The 17,980-nt window shown below is 40.0% G+C and overlaps 1 protein-coding gene across 1 annotated transcript; it reads right to left on the bottom strand.

The window, feature by feature from the left end:
* Window positions 1–373: 373 nt before the first annotated feature.
* Window positions 374–16,400, bottom strand: ERMP1 (endoplasmic reticulum metallopeptidase 1). The gene is made up of 15 exons (XM_053466025.1): window positions 16,113–16,400; window positions 13,795–14,096; window positions 13,164–13,291; window positions 12,921–13,026; window positions 11,048–11,194; window positions 7,581–7,673; window positions 6,865–7,077; window positions 6,261–6,481; window positions 5,595–5,769; window positions 4,966–5,156; window positions 3,064–3,216; window positions 2,481–2,680; window positions 1,862–1,977; window positions 1,546–1,709; window positions 374–1,074 (listed from the first exon to the last, which is right to left on the bottom strand). The coding sequence occupies exons 1-15, from the start codon at window positions 16,376–16,378 to the stop codon at window positions 910–912; spliced, it is 2,640 nt and encodes an 879-aa protein (XP_053322000.1). The 5' UTR covers window positions 16,379–16,400; the 3' UTR covers window positions 374–909.
* Between the last annotated feature and the right edge of the window lie 1,580 nt (window positions 16,401–17,980).

Here is a 17,980-nt window from a genome sequence, read left to right as displayed (position 1 = left end):
TGACTGAAAACACTGGTACCATCACAACAAAAGGGTTCAGCTACTCCAAACAACTCAGTGGTATAGCAAGTCACTCACTCCAATTACAATAGTAACTATTTACTGCTAGTAACCAGAAATTATAAAAAAAAAAAAAAAAAAAAAAAAAAAATACAAAAAAGTATAGATTTTATGCAATCCTAGGATTTGTTTTTCTTCCATATTAAGGAGTATTGTGCTCCGGAAAGATCTGGCCTTTTCTAAATTCCATACCATGATCACAACTGTAAAGACAGATTTTGGTGCTACAAATTTGCCCTTAAATCGATTTGGAAGATCAATTTACAGTAAGTTTCATAACAAACCTTAACTACCTTTATAAAAATCGTTCAGATGCCCTTACTTGCTCTTTTAACAAAGCTCTGCTTATTTTTTGCTTGGAGTTGTTTCCTTTGTCATATACGTGGCCCTTTGAAACTTTATTGGCAACATTCTAGAGTTTTCAAACTCTCGAAATCTACAAAAACTTTTTTTTTGTCTTACCGGTGACAAAATTAACATGACTACCTAAGGCCAAAAAATAAAGTAAAAAAATGCATTATTATTGCAAAAGTATAAAATTCATATATACCTGATCAGTAGTAAACGCACACGGCATATACAGTTATCCCAGGCAGCTATCACTGCCTTTTCTTTAAGTTATAATCCCTGCAAAAGTCTTTTTTTTTTTACCTAGCAGTGGACAACTTGTGCCAAGTTTAGTATCAATCATTATTTTACATGAAGCTGCCATTCCCTAACATTTACAGTATTCATAGCCACAGACATGTTTGTAGTCTTCTCAGACAGACACTTTACAAATGGACGTTTTAGAATTATTTCAGACACGGACAATTTTTTCAAATCTCTTCAATGTGCAGCGATAAGGCATCAGTAGGCATATACGTCGTAGGTGCACACCCAGCTGGACGGGAAACTCCAGGCAGGGAACTTCTTCTCCAGAGCATCAAGATGAGGAGAATGTTGATTATTGCCAAAGAAATAGTGTGACGCAAAAGCCACCGTAATCAAGCCGGTGTTGCGTCCATCAGAGCTCTAGAACAGAAATAAAAAACATACTTATTTAAGCTTGTAGTCACAGGTGTAACATAACTGAGAAACACCATAAGACTTTGGAAATGACACTTGTAACTGATAGCCAAGACTGATGAGATATATGAAAGATTAATTTATGTATTCCTAGTGATAATTTACTTGTTTTTCCCTCTTGTAGTCACCAACCTCAGCTCACCCACTTCTCTGTATAGGCATTCACTTAAGCTGCATATTAAGCCATATTATGTGGTGGTAATTTGTGCTTTTTCTTGAACATGGTTATTTTTGGGAGCTAGCATCAGGAGTGAGGATGGCCATAAAATAGGGACATAAAAAAGGAAAATATGCTCTTGTGTCTGCTTCTCCTTCTCAGCAACCCTGCTTCTTCTCTTGCCCCTTGTTGTTTTTCTGTCATCTTTGTCATCCCTGTTATTGCACCTCTATTTTACATAATTTACCATATTTTCTTACCTTAACTTCTATCCAGAACTTCCACGCTGGGGATTGCAGCCCATGGGAATAAAATACAAAATAGTCCCCACCACTACTGGTCACAGGAATTCCATCACCAAGAGACCAGCTGGACAATACACTTCCTTCATGTGGACGCATGTGAAGCGTCACATGGCTGGGTGCTATCAAGAACAGAGGAAAAACAAAGGTTCTGTCACTAACCAAATATTGTATAGGTATGTATTAAAGCTGAACACAGGCTAATCTACTCTGTCAAACACAATGCTTTATTTCCCAGGATCCACTCTTTTCGCAAGGCGATGAAGTTACTTACCTTTTACTTCAAGCACCAGTCTAGTAGACCCCCAAGGCATTGCTTCCCTAGACACAAGTCTAATATCAGTGCGTTCAGAAAGAGGAGGTGGAGGGGCTGGGAGATACCAATTTTTCCTGTTGAAGCAAAATGGACGTGTTGAAAACATGCGGGTTATATCAGCCAGATTCTCATCGACTCTGGTGCTTCTTTCATTTTCATACAGTCTACTGCAATAAAAACCTGTATAGTTCTTTTTACATATCCAGAGCCTCCACACTGGGGATTGCAGTCTTGAATAATAAATATATTTTGTGGATTGCTTAGCACCTATGTGATGGGGCACATACAGGGTACATCTGGTCTTTGGGTCAGGTTATTTGTGTCTTGGGGAGGTTTCCTCTACCATGATAATTTTAAAGACTTCAAACACATTTTCCATTATAAACAACACACTGCGTTACATCATTTTTCACATGCATACGTCAATATAGTACTCTAAATAAAAGACAAAAGTTTGGGGTCACCGTGTAACAATTATAAATTCACTTATACAACATAGAATTCAGGCAAGTGGACCTCTTCATCTGCTAATTTGTTGATGGCCAGCTGGTTGATTTTATAGCTAGTAACTACAAACCTGATTAAAGTATGGACAGGAAAATACCACGGGAATCCACAAAAAGGGGCATCTTCACATGTGGTTCGAATAGAGTCATTTAATTCAGGTATATGAGGAGTGACATGGGATATTCCGGTGTAATCAAAGCCATTGATCCATATTCCTGAATCTTTTTTCACCACATGTCCATTCAGGTCATGGAAAGTTCGAATTGTGTGCTAAAGGTGGAAAAAAAGACTCAAGAAGTTAGCAGACAAGATATGAGGTTTAAAGACAAAGCAAACTGTCTCCATATCCAATTTAACCCAGTCTTGTAGGTCTGGGTCTTCATAGCGGGACTTTGGGTAGTTAAGACTACAACTCTCCTACATTTGTGAATAAACTAGTAACCTTTGTGTAGGGTGTCAAATGCAAAGCCAGAAATCAAATTTAGGGATTGATATTTAGGGATAATATGTCTATAGATGTATTTGCCTACTATGGATATAAATTCTATGTTAATGACATTTAACATCATGCAATACCTTGGAAAAAAACAAAGCTGAATTACTGGGTACAGATTGAAAGCATCCTTCTCACAAATTATTCTGGACATGGTTACCTGTAGAAAGATTCTTTTGGGCTTTGGGCTGTCCATGCTGGAACTATATGGAAAAAACATGCCACTGCAGACAAGGGCGAATGTGACAACTGACACTAAGCCCAAGCTGATCAGCATCCCCTTTGTACCCTTTATAAGGTACACAAAGTTGATCTATAAGGAAAAACAAACTACAATCAAATAATTTTGCACATATCAAGTTTCTTTTAAAAGCAAACTTTAATTAACCTATACCATTTATAAGTACCAATCATAAAAGGAACAGTCTAGTCCACACAACTTTATTTTTTTTTAATGTATATTGGCTTGGACTTATGCTAGGTTTTCATAACTTGCAAGTTATTCCTGGATACTAAATGGTTAAATGCTAAATGTTCTCTGTATTTGAATTTTAAAATGAAGAGTAAAATTATTAATTTGTAATAAATGCGTGTGTGTCAATTAAAAATAAAGCAACCGAAAAAAATACCTTTTGTGTACTGTATAGTATATATATATATATATATATATATATATATTTTTTTTTATGTTACATATATTATATATATTGCCAAAGTATATGGACACATGACCATCACACCTATATGAGCTTGTTGGAAATCCCATTCTAAAACCATGGGCATTAATATAGTTTTGTGCCCCACTCTGCAGTTAGAACAACCTCCACTCTTCTCAAAAGACTTCCCACAATATTTTGGAGGCTCTTTGTGTCCTTTAAAGCATAAGATAATTTGTGAGGTCAGGTGTTGGATGAGAAGGCCTTGTTTGCAATCAGTCTTACATTTCATACACTCTGAGTGTGCGTGGTTTACCCCTTTGTGGCCGAGCTGTTGTTCCGATTTCACAATAATAGCACTTACAGTGCCACATTTGAAGTCATACAGCTGTTCAGTACGACCCATTCTCATGTTATTTTTTATCTACAGAGATGGCTGCCTATAGGTGTGGCTGAAAAACCTAAACTCAATAGGGTCCATATACTTTACGTCATATAGTATGTATATATATATATACCGTATTGGCTCGGATATAGGCTGCCCCCGTATTTAGGCCGCACCCTAAAAGTTTGGTGCTTTTTTAAAGAAAAACATGCTGCCACTCTGTCCTCTCCCCGCCCCCGAGATATGCTGCCACTCTGTCCTCCCCCCCCCGAGATATGCTGAAACTATGTCCTCCCCCCCCGAGATATGCTGCCACTCTGTCCTCCCCCTCGATATGCTGCCAGTCTGTCCCCCCCCCCCGATTTACCAGAGTAGACTCCCGGGTGTCTTACGGGGCCAGAGGGGGACATCTATGCACATCGTGTATACAACTCCCGGTGCCGGCACTCAGCGGAAGTGCCGGAACCGGAAGTTGTATACGCGTATTGCGTAGATGTCTTCCGCCGGCCCTGCAAGACACCCGGGAGTCTGCTCTGGTAAGTCGGGGGGGTTAAAATGCATCGTGCGGATGTTCACCGGCAACGGCGCATCGCCGCTGCCGGTGAACGTCCGTGCGATGCGCTTAGACAACCTCCCGTGCCGGTACTCCCCCCGTGGGAAGTGCTGGCAGGGGAGGCTGTCTGAGCGTATCAGACAGTAGGATACAGGTCCCCTGCACCGCTGCGGGGGATCTGTATCCTAACCCCGCTGCCTGCCCGGCGCCCGGGACTGCATGTCCCGGGCGTCGGGCGCTAGACCCCGAATATAGGCCGCACCCCCACTTTAAAGACTTAAAGTGGGGGAAAAAAGTGCGGCCTATATTCGGGCCAATACGGGGTATATATATATATATATATATATATATATATATATATATATATATTATACAAGAATATGATCAACTGACTTTTAAACATGCCACGTGGTCCACTTGTATAGTCTTTTACAGAGAGAAATATATTGTTATATGGTGAATACGTACAAAATACGAAGAAAGAACTACGGTGGAAACAACAACAAAGGAAGCCATCACCACATCTGGTGGGATTTCTGTGCCACTCCGACCAAGAATTGGTGTGAACATCTCAAACATTGCCCACACATGGTACATGGTGTGCAAATATGGGCCAAGTAGCCCCAGCAGGTACAAAGCAACAAATTTAGATGAAGAGCCTGTAAACAAGACAGAACATATTATACATAGAAATGGAATGACTGAAGTGCAGAGATTTCATACATTAGTGTTATAAAAAGTGATTATAAAGCAAAAGCTAGACATAGCAATGGGATTTTCTACTTTTTAACTTTTACAACAGAATCTTTTTTTTTTTTTTAATATTATTTTAATATTATCCCTCATTGTAGGTACACCAATATTCAAAAACAGTAACAAATAATTAAAAAAAAACATTTACTCTTGGCATTCAGGCAAGTAACCTTCTGAACTACCTATTCATAGTGTTTCCTACAAACTACCGAGCTGTGGTTACTTCCGACCACACTGAACCGGTACTGTTTGCGTCTATGTTTTTGTTTTTGCCTGTACGGTACAAATAATTCAGGTTCATTTAAGAAGGAAAAAAATAATAATTGTTGTTAGCAAACATTTACCTTGATGAATAAATTCTTGTTGAATGGATAATTTTGTGAGCAGAGGGAAAATGACCCACAAGGCAAAGAAATAAGCAGAACATAGTCCTGAATGGGTTACAAGTACCAAGGGTACACACCATGTAATCAATGTCACGTCAAAAAACAAGTCCCCTAAATACTGGCTGTTTGTGCTCTGTAATCAAAAAGGAAAGACAAAATATGAACAAAGCCAACAACTTCATAGAGGAATTTTGCTAATTTTCCAAACAATTCGTAAACTCTGTGGCGTTGAAAGGGCAGGGCGTTTAACGAATAACTCATGAATAGATTAGTGAAAGTTCTTCATAGCACCCATGAAACATGTACTCTGTCTAACTAAGTCACTGAAAACAAACCATAAATTTACTTTTTTTCAGCTACACATGTTTGGCATTTTGCTAGAACATACAGATCATTATTTATGTTCTACATAAGCACTATTAAAGAGTTAACTATCCGTGCAAGTGAAACAGAGCCGGTGTGTGTGTATGTAAACAAAATCCTTTACTTTTGGGTTTCATTATACCTTATGTGTGTAACAACAAGATGAGCTCATTCGAGCTCATCATTTCTAAATTAAAGAAGCTTATCATCTGTTATTATGTTTTTTTTGTGTGACCCATTTAGTCTACATGAAAAACTTACTTTATAGTAGATGTTCTTGGCCAGGGTGTGCACAAGTATCAGCTTGGCTAAAGCTGCAGATCCATATAGACCCACAGACACATAGAAGTGAGTGTACCAAAACAGTGCTTTTCCGGTGAGTGAAACTAACACTGCTATAATCAGGACGGTTATCAAGGCAGAGATCCAACCCATAATCGAAATAAAGAGTCCACACATCAGGTCCCACGAATAGTTGACACCTAAATTCAAGGAAACTCATCAGTTGTTTGTAAATTTACTTTTACATTTCAGTGCATAGCACAATGCTATTTATTAATGAGATTACAGGTAAGTTTATGTGATGTAGCAAAATAAGTAATGTATACGTGCTCTCGTCACCCCAGTAACCAATGGTATGGTCCAATTAGCATCCCTCTGGTTGCTATGGTGGTAATACCACATTTGTCAATTGAAATAAAAATTACTTTTTTTTTTTTTATAAATAATACCCATTATTCTTTTTGCACAGTTTCCATGGGGTTCTATCAATTCCATTCTCCATGGGGCGGCCAAAGTAACTGATAAATTGCTCAGTACAGTTATGTTTTTATAAGCCATAAGACATCCAGAACATGTCGCTTACCTGCACGCCTGTACTTGGCGATTTTTTTGCTCAGGTAAACGAAAGTGACTGTAGCCACTATGTAGTTGATGACGGTTCCAATACGTGCTGGGTATGACAAGACAAAGAGCCCACATACATCGAAAAAGACCATGTTCCCATGGCGAAACTCTGAGGAATCAGCAAGCTGGTGAGACATAGCCAAGTATTTCAGCACGCTCAATATATTGTCACCTAAAAAAAAGGAAATAAAGACAATGGAAAACAGCCAGTTCTCATGGGTATTACTTCTGTATTGTGTATTACACAGTTTGTGTATACCTGGGAACTTTCAAAATAAGCTGGCCCTGAAATACTAACCCTTTAATAGCTCATCATCAACATTTTATGTAGTAACTCACCAGATGTCTTAACCAAATGGCTCTAATCCTGGTCCTCGTGGAAACCTTGGCTTGTCATTATTTAAAGATAAACTTAATTGAGTCATTCAAGCAGGGATTTCAACCGTAACATACCAGCAAAACCACAAACTGGAAGTCTTGTATATGATCGCAGCAGTGTAGAGTCACCTCTAGACTGTGTGACCCTGAGAATCAGCCCCTTCACCCGGAGGTTGGGGCAAAAACTCAGAGAGTTTCCTGGTATGAGTATTTGTAATATAAATAGATATTAGAAACATTAGTCTTGTTTCAATATGGTAAACATACATTTTGAAAATAAAAAAACATAATACAAACCAGCTCTTTGGATGGAGTCTGTAAGTATTCGGTCTGCCGTGTCATACTTTGTGTGGTAAATGTAGCCATTTTCAATAAAGGCCAAGTCTATTCCTAAAAAGGGAAATAATTTATCATAACACGGTAAAACAGAGACAAAATAGATAATCTATACATTTATCTACAAGTCTATCAGTGTAAATATACAGGTATCAAACGGCTGCAGTGGACAGAGACAGATATGGGTATTAAGGTTAATGTCAAGTTACTAGAGGAGATGGAGGATAATTAACATGAAGGACTAGGATTTCAACATTAAAAGCTTGTTGGCAAGATATGAGGGGGTGAAACTATTATACTATTATTATTTTTAAGACTGTATATCAACAGTAAGAGAACACCTGACAAAGCCTTCAACAATCAGAGATGGAACTGACGCAGAGATAAGTGAGAGAAGCAGGTGCAAAGTGGAACGTAGACAGTCAGAAGCAAGAAACAGTTTTTTGGAGGGAAGATCTACACCCTAATGGATAGATAGATAGATAGATAGATAGATAGATAGATAGATAGATAGATAGATAGATAGATACACAATCATACACAATCATTTATAGCATTGCAAGGTGACAGGTAATGGAAAATGTGCAGAAGAAACAGAAAGGTAAAAGGACATATAGCATGTAAGGGCAATTCTATTCTAACCTTTCATGTAAGAGCAAACCAAATATTGCTTTACAACACATTAGGTGAGACATCTTTATTAAACGTGGTATATTTTTACCAGTTAATGCTAGATTTTAACCTATATTAGATAACAGAGGAGCAGCTCGTACAGCATTTCTGAACATCGGCACTCTATACAGAGTGTCTTTCACACGAAAGCACCATGGGGTCTATCAGAGATGCTCTTTCACGACTTTGCTAATGAAATGCCACCTGAGTATACGTAAGGAAAACGTCAAAACCAGCACTTTTGGGAAGACTTGTGAGACAAGATCACAAAAGGTGAAACAGCAGCATGAACAGGCGTCTTCTCTATCCAGGTGAATTTCTCAGTCTTTTCCTTAATGTTAGCAGACATTTGCTATGCTGCCCAGTAAGATACATTTAACAAGGTCTTAAAAAGGTGCCCTGATGTCTGTAATACAGAGCAAAATATACCGTATTTGCTCGATTATAAGACGAGGTTTTTTTCAGAGCAAATGCTCTGAAAAATACCCCTCGTCTTATAATCGAGGTCGTCTTCTAATTAGACCTCAAAAAAATCTCTGCTGGGGCCAGGCTGCTTACCGGTGCTTTGGTCCCGAGCAGCGTCTCTTCTATTAGCAGCAGGAAGCTAGCAGAGCGTCACATAATTCTGCCTCCCCCTCCTTCCTCTGAGGGCGGGGCCAGAGAAGTTGCTCGCACAGCCGGGCCCCTACAGAAGTCTGCGAGTGGGAGATCTGCAGTTCAGGTAAGGGGGTGGGGGGTTTGAGTGTGTATGTGTATGTGTGATTAATGGAGTATTTAAATGTTTGTGAATGAGTGTGTGTGTGATAGCATGGATGTGTAAGGGGGGGTGGTAGCATGGCATAGGGAGGCTGTACTCAAACTCCTATCATCCCCAGGTTCCAGCATGTACTGGCTGCCTTGGCTTGATAGGAGTTTGATTGCTGTTAGCAGTTTATATATATATATATATATATATATATACCTCCAGAAATGCCTTTTAACCCCCTATATGCCACTCTGGCATATAGGGGGTTAAAAGGCATATCATGGGGAAGAGTGGCAAATAAAGGGGTATTAAGGCATTTCTGGGGGCAGAGTGGCAACCTTGGGGGCAGATGTGCATAACTGGGGGGGGCAGGTTGGCAAATAAAAGGAAATAAAAAAAATATATTTTTCTCAATCATAGCTTTTATTAAATATTAAAAAATTGTTTACATGAATTAATATTTACTAGTTGTGGTGACATAAGTATTGTGGTCAATGTTTTAGCCAGTTGAACTCTTCCTGTATTACATGTCTTTTGATATGTTAACGAGGGCACACCTACAGTGATTCAATATGCCTGTTGAATGCAAAATCTTAGTTCAGTTTCTCTCTGACCACCATCCTGCATGGATGGGGTTATCGGTGGTGTGCTGAGTTATGTTGGACCTTTAGGTTGCAGGTTAGTCTTGGAAAGTGTTGTATTGTATGTTGGGCTGTCACTCATTTATTGTATGTTACTGTGTTTTTGTCTCTTATTAAATATCTGTTAAAGTAGACGAACCTTTGTGAGATATATTTTTATATTTGGTTTAAACACCACACTAGTAAAACTTTTTTCCTATAGGGTCGTCTTATATTCAGGCTTTTTGTTTTTTTCCTAAATTAATATTTAGATTTTGGGGGGTCGTCTTATAATCAGGGTCGTCTTATAATCGAGCAAATACGGTAATTATTTTACCTATAACAGGGTGTATTATAAACACAGCATTGTGCAGCTTATCCAATTAGTGTTAAATCTCGACACTGCTCTGGGTTGAGTATTTCACTCAAATAAGCGACAAAATATTTTTACCTCAGGTAATTTGGAAATGCTAGAAGAACGTAAAATGTTTATGGTTCATTTGATTTTTTTCACAAAACAAAAAAGGAAAGCCGTCTAGGGCTTAAATGGTTAATCTAGTTTAATCTTCTTCCTTCTTACTGGGTTATTGATCAGTTCCAGAGCATTTATTGCAGCTCTCTGGCACTGCAGGGGTTACCCGTAACAAATTAAATCTACCCAATGGATTTGCATGAAACTCGCATGGATCGAAGGTATTGCCATTCCGACCTGGAATTCATACAATCTGACTGCTGCAGTCAAAAAGTATGGGCAAAGGAGAAATCAAGAAATCAATAGAACCTTCATTCAAAGTTAATTATTGAAAGCACTACCATAGATTCAATAATATGTCAATTTTATAAAAAAAAAAAAAAAAAGTTGTTTTTTTCTTCTTCAGAAAACTACAAAGCAAAGACAAAAACACAAGTCTATATAAAGTGGTGTTCTTTGTGTCACCCTCATTCTGTATCCTCCTAAAACTCATTATAGACGGTTGTTCTTACTACTTTGAAGATGTTTTGCCATGTTTTTATGTCATTAGGAAGATTTACAGAAATCCTTTATGTCAGGATATGACATCCTTAGGAGCTTGAATCTTCCTGCACCAACGCCATTAAGTTTTCCTGTGGTTATCGAATGTATCTGTATGATAACTACTGTATGTTTATAGTTCTGGGACGTTGGCTCTCCACTTAAAAGTATTAAAACTTACAGCAAAGGCATTTTAAACTGATATCATACCTGGTCATTCAATACAGAGTTTCACAATATTATTGTTTATAATAATGATATATTATATAGCGCCATTATACCGTAATATATATTTTATAGAGCCATCATATTCTGCAATGCTGTACAATGGGTTTATATATATATATATACACACACACACACACACACACACACACACCTGGAATATTGCCAAAGTCTCTGTATATGCGGAAGTCTGTATCTGATGGGATAATGCCACTTTGAAAAACTTCCTGTGCCACCACAGAGGCAAAAGGATGTATTGCAGCTGCTGCATAGGCTTGTACCAGCCATGGGTTTTCTGGACCTAAAAGAAGGAAGAACAAATGGTTAAGTATTTTTTTTTTAATTCACAAATGACCCCGATATCTAGGAACAGGAAGAAACGATGTCATCGTGTCTTTCTGCTCATCCCTTTTGAAAAGCTTTAAATGGATCTGTCATCTGCAAGTATGCCAATGACAAGGTCCCACTACAGGTAATGATGGCCTGTCGTATATACCGTATTTGCTCGATTATAAGACGACCCCCCAAAATCTGAATATTAACTTAGGAAAAAAAGAAAAAACCTGAATATAAGACGACCCTAAAGGAAAAAAGTTTTACCAGTAATTCATGTAAACTATTTTTTTTTAAAAAAGCTATGATTGAGAAAAATATTTTTTTTGTTTTTATTTCCTTGTATTTTCCAACCTGTCCCCCAGTTACGCACATCTGCCCGCAGGCTTGCCACTGCAATATGGCACTGTGGTCCATGATATGCCTTTTAAACCTCTATAAGCCACTGTGCCCCATGGTCTGCCTTTTGACCCCCTATGTGCCACTCTGCCTCCAGAAATGCCTTATACCCCTATATCCCATTCTGTCATTTAGGGGGTTAAAATGCATATTATGGGGCACAGTGGCATATAGCGAGGTATAAGGCATTCCAGGAGGCAGAGTGGCATTAAGGGAGTTAAAAGGCATTGTATAGAGCACTCTGCCTCCAGAAATGCCTTATACCCCTATATGCCACTCTGGCATTTAGAGGGTTAAAAGGCATATTATGGGGCAGAGTGCCATATAGGGAGGTATAAGGCATTTCAGGAGGCAGAGTGCTCTATTAAATGCCCCCTTAACGCCACTCTGCCTCCTGAAATGCCTTATACCTCCCTATATGCCACTCTGCCCCATAATATGCCTTTTAACCCCCTAAGCGCCAGAGTGGCATATAGGGGTATAAGGCATTCCAGAAATGCCCTATTTAACACACACACACACTTACCGGTGCTTCCAATTTCCTGCAGTATTGCCGGGGCAGCGGGTTGACGTCTCCTTCCGCTGCAGCCGGAAGGAGGTGGAGTTGGCAGCGGGGGTTTGTCTGCGTCTGTCGCGCATAACTTCCCCGGCTGTCAGAGATCCGGTGCGGGGAACTCTGATCTCTGACAGTCGGGGAAGGATTTGCGCGATGGACGCAGACAACCCCCGCTGCTAGCCACACCTCCTTCCGGCTGCAGCGGACGTTGTCTACGCGGATCGCGTAGACATCAACCCGCTGCCCCGGCAATACAACAGGAAGCACCGGTAAGTGTGTGTGGGGGGGGTGTTAAATGGGGGGGGAGACAGGAGGATCCAGGTCCCCTGCAGCGGTGCGGAGGATCTGGATCTTAGTCTCATAATCAGACCTCTGTTTGAGGTCTGATTAGAAGACGACCCCGGTTAGAAGACGAGGGGTATTTTTCAGAGCATTTGCTCTGAAAAAAACCTCGTCTTATAATCGAGCAAATACGGTACATTGTTTGGCAAAATCAAAAGTGGAAATTCATGTTCCTGAATTTTCTTATGTCTTTTGTTTTAAAAAGCCATCAAAGCATCATGTATCATTTACAGAGTGATCGGCTACTGTTTTTTTTTTTTATTTATTTAGCTCCATCATATGCTGTATTGCTGTACAATCAGTAAATAAGATACAAGTAGTGTATCACAGTATCTACTGGAAATGCAACTTAAGTGCTACAGACCTGGAGTGTGAAAGTGCCTATTCACATTCATACCTGTCTGAAACACCAGCTCCTTCCCTCCAACTCCAGCAGCCTCCAAATTAATAAAAGCTCGAACCATCTTGGCCCACGGGTGCTGAGTGATGAAGCCATGGCTGCCCTACACAATGAGAAGACACCAGCATATTAGCAGTCACAAATAAGAAGGAAAGATGCCCTATCTAATATGTCATTTAATACAGGTGAAATATGCAATGGTTTTTTTCATCATGTGAATAATATATGACATTTCACTACCTGTAGGATGTTTTCTTCTGCTCCATTGAAAAGAAACACAATAGCATGCTTCAACGGATTAGACAAAGTGGACAAGGTCTCCAAGATTTCAAGCATGACAGCACAGCTCACTGCATCATCACTGGCACCTACATTAATACAAAATAAAGCAACTCCGAATCAACCAGAGCATTACAAATCTAAAGCATGCCACAGGTTAGGCATAAAATACTAATCAATAGCAAGTAACAGCATAGCAATCATCTTAATTCTGCAATATGCCTATTGAAGCATAAGTGTATACCCAGCTCATATGTATAGTAATTCTGTATATGGAAAACATATATTTGATCCATGGATTACTTTAGTATAAGATATAGCCAGCTTTTAGATGTTCGTATGTGTATGTTATTAAAAGGAAGTGCGTGGTCATAACTTCTTTTTTATTTTAATAAACACTGTTTAATAAAATAGATTAATGATTGAAAGGTATACCTACGTGAAATATAAAGGTCTGGGGTGGATGCATGTGTACATTTCCGAATGCTGGCTACCTTCCACTTGCTGAACTGGTTAAGCCACCATGGTACCTATCTTCTGAGCGCTGAAAAGATAATGTATGACCCTCTGATAGGCGACCCTTGGATCTTACCTGGCGTGTTGGCCACAGAGTCAAAGTGACAGTTTGCTAGCACGGCGTGCTCTGCTCCATGCTGCGGCTCCAGCTTCACTGCTATATTAGTTATGTTATCGTAGTAACTGGTGAAGCCTCCGAGGAAATCAATGCTAAACGATCCTGTGGGTCTTTGGACATCCACCGCTACCCTGTGAGCTGCATTGGCCTTTGCTTGGATCTCCCTAATCTGTTCCAGAAGGTAGTTCACGGCTAGAATTTCATTGGCTGGGCTGCCCACTGTCCTGGAATCAATAGCCGTGAGGCGCTCCAAATAGCCCCTGTAATACAGGCAATATAATAAATGGACTCCGCAACACACACATTTATGTATTTATTGATCTGTATTAAAATGAAGGGCAGATATAAGAAGTAGGGTTTTCTTTTCCTGTGCTCTGTAATTTTGGCTTTGCAATGTTGAAACCACAATACAACAACTATAAATAAAGGACTTGCTAGAACTGCTTATAGATCAAGCAAATACAAGGTATAACAGGCTTACAAAGGCACACCTCAAACCGTTCCCTACTAAGCACCATGTTATCACAAAGCAGCGTCAGATTGCGAGAGGTACACACACCGCCCTCGTACAAAGGAGCAGACATTGCACTCCGCCAACACATCAAACCACTCCTCCGGCAAGAAGGGCCGAGATGGCCCTACATAATGCCTACCGATATCCAATATCCTCTAGATTGTAAGCTCCTTTGAGCAGGGTCCTCCTGATCTCTTGTTTCTGTAAGTCGAATTATTATGTTACATACTACTTCTTACGTCCCGTCTACCCATTGTACAGCGCTATGGAATTTGATGGCGCTATATAAAACAATAAATAATAATAACCTTTGGCTAGTGAATACATCTCATATAGTCCAAGCGTACTGGGCTCAGATGAAATCACTGTATTTAGGGGTGCTGCTCCATTAAGGTTTGGCTGTTTAACAATACTAAAATTAGGTTACATGGTATTTAGCAGTGTCAATGGAACAGCACCTTTAATATCCAGGCCGATACTTATATATATATATATACCTGACAATTTTCAAATTAGGTGGAGAATGAATGAATTGTGGATTATACCCCCATCATTATAACTCCAATAATGATGTAATAATACATATAGAAATATAAGAGACAAGAAGATTACGCAATGATTAAGAGAAACTATATTTTCTCCTTCTGAGACTGCAACTTGTCAGCGTCTGATATACCAGGAAATGTTGTAAATACATAAAGTCGCTTTGAATGTAGGAAAATTAAAGCGGCCATTTCAATATATAGATCGAGTCTGTTATCCATGTTTAAATTCCCTTACTGTATTAGCCTCTACCACTTCTGATGGGAGGCTGTTCCATTTATCTACCACCATAACTTCCTTACATCAATCTAAACCTGACAGTCTAGTTTTAGAAGACAATAATTGTGTTTGACACATCGCCGTAGCTGCAAGAACATCACTACAAATGCAATAAACACTGCATAACATAAGCGTAGCCTCCGCTTCCCCGCTGTGAACATTTCAGGATAAAGTAACACACTTCGTTTAAATTGCAGCGAATGCATTAGTGTTGGGAATTCAGCATAACAATCATACCTTTAACGTGATCTGTAAAAAAAAGAGTTACTCTTCTATATAGAGTTTTAATCACTAAAAAGTGAATGTTTCAGAGATAAACAGCAGCCCATGAAATAACTTTGTGAAATTTCTGGGCTTCATAGAGACTCTGTTGGAATATCTGTGTCAATCATACATTATTCTGAACACGTGAAAAGCTGGTGGCTGGAGGGACAGCAAAACAAGGACAAAGGCAATGAATGGGGAGGTGGGTATGTGCATTGAGCAGATGACATCACATCGCAAGGTCTTTGTTAATATTAATCAATCAATTGTTGATTAATAACATTGTTTAATATCCTTTGTTTAAAACATTTACATTCTTTGAGAATACACAGTGTGTGTGAGAGTGACAGTCTCTCGCAGTGTGTGTGTGTGTGAGAGAGAGAGAGAGACAGACCCTCGCAGCGTGTGCGTGACAGCACATTACAGTGTAAGAGACAGTCTCTCGCAGTGTGTGTGCGAGAGAGAGACAGACCCTCGCAGTGTGTGTGTGTGTGACAGCACCTTGCAGTGTGTGTGTGTGTGTGTGTGTGTGTGTGTGTGTGTGTGTGTGTGTGTGACAGCACCTTGCAGTGTGAGGGACAGTCTCTCGCTGTGTGTGAGAAAGAGACCCTCGCAGCCTGTGTGTGTCTGTCTGTGTGGCAGTCTCTGGCAGTGTATGTGTGAGAGTGACAGTCACCTGGCAGCGGTGGCATTGAAGTCCGTGCTGTGGCTTCCAGGGGTCACTAATTGCCGCAGTGAGATCTGCACCAAGCCTCGCACAGCCAGCGCATACAGTATCAGCACCAAGGACACCGAGCCTCCAAACGCTATAGCACGGCTGTGGGGCTTCCGTTCCTCCCCGAGGCTCTGCTTCCCCCGGTGACTGTGGCTGCCCTCCCCTGGCAAGGGTACTCCATGCCGGACCCTCCGGATTGCCAAGCCGCCACCTCTGCTACTCTCCATGCTTAGGTTACACAGATCTCTCCTTCCTTCCCGCTGCCAAGGAAACTGCTCAGCCAATCGGAAAACACGTTGTCACTCAGACAACCAATAGCATAGTATCCGCTATCATTACTGAATCGTAGCCAATCACTGAACACTCCGGCCGGCGAACTACGGGAAGAGCAAATGGACAATCTGATTTAGTCTGTACCTTATTTTACTTCTCCAAATCACTCTCTTCACGAGGAGAGACAGACCGTATTCTAGGAGCTCAGAATGTTTCGTTGATTTTATTGTATCACAATTATATTTACTGCCTAAACTTTCCAAATTCCGTGTATATAAAATGTGTGAACAAAGTGAATTATTCGTATTTAGAAAACCCAACTTGCACAAATATATATAAGAAGGTAACACGAAAAGGTTTGCTACCTATGGTGACTGGAGAGGCCCTTGGGCATAGACCCCAATCAATTGTACTGCATGCATGTCAATGCAGGCATTGTCTTATTTAACTCCTCCCCCTGTGGTCTCTATTGAAAGCAGGTAGTGTTCCCCAGTACACCCCTGGCACTTGCCAAGTAGAGCTTGCTATAAATGTTAGTGTGCAGCCATGCATGTCCAGCTATCGTCTGCACCTACGTCACTCCAGCCCTGACCACAATAACTAAATAATACAAATGCCACAATGCAAAACAGACTTAACGTGCATTAAAACATGCCTTACTTGGTAAGCACTAAGTGTAATAGACAATGGTACCCTATTATTTTATTGCGCCAATCATATGTGTGTATTGATGTTGGGGTAAACTGTAGTCTAGACTGTACACTGCCATAAAAGCGTTCAACTGTGATACTGTTTAGTGTTTGTAGCTATGTATAAAATAAATAATGAAAGAAAAGCAATTTTGTAACATGTGAGCCAAAACTAGAACACAATCTATTTTCAGTAAATGATGCTATCACAGGCTATATATATATCTATCTATCTATCTATATATATATATATATATATATATATATACACTCACTGGCCACTTTATTAGATACACTTTGGCTAGTACCGGGTTGTACCCCCTTTTGCCTTCAGAACTGCCTTCATTCTTTGTGGCATACTTTCTACAAGGTGCTGAGAGCATTCCTCGGAGATTCCGGCAGATTTGTCAGCTGCACATCCGTGTGCATCTCCCGTTCCACCGCATCCCAAAGGTGCTCTATTGGATTGAGATCTGGTGACTGTGGGGGCCATTGGAGTACAGCGAACTCATTGTCATGTTCAAGAAACCAGTTTGAGATGATATGAGCTTTGTGACATGGTGCATTATCCTGCTGGAAGTAGCTGTTTGTGTTAACAAGCAATTGAACAGGTTTTGCCATCAACTAAATGTCTTCCTCCACAGCTCCCAAGTCGCTCCTTCACAGTCCTAACACACAGACATTTACACTAAGAAGCGCACACACAGACATGCATATTCACAGTAAGAAACACACTAACACACCCATAAAGAAATTCCAACAACACATCCAGACACACTAATACATCCAGACACTCATGCTAACACACTCAGATAGCAACCCACACACAGATACACACTAACACATCCAGACACACACACTAACAAA

The sequence above is a fragment of the Spea bombifrons genome, chromosome 1 (assembly GCF_027358695.1).
Source record: "Spea bombifrons isolate aSpeBom1 chromosome 1, aSpeBom1.2.pri, whole genome shotgun sequence".
NCBI classification, from domain to species: Eukaryota; Metazoa; Chordata; class Amphibia; order Anura; family Pelobatidae; genus Spea; species Spea bombifrons.
The sequence above is the reverse complement of the archived record's forward strand: the minus strand, read 5'-3'. Positions and strand labels throughout refer to the sequence as shown.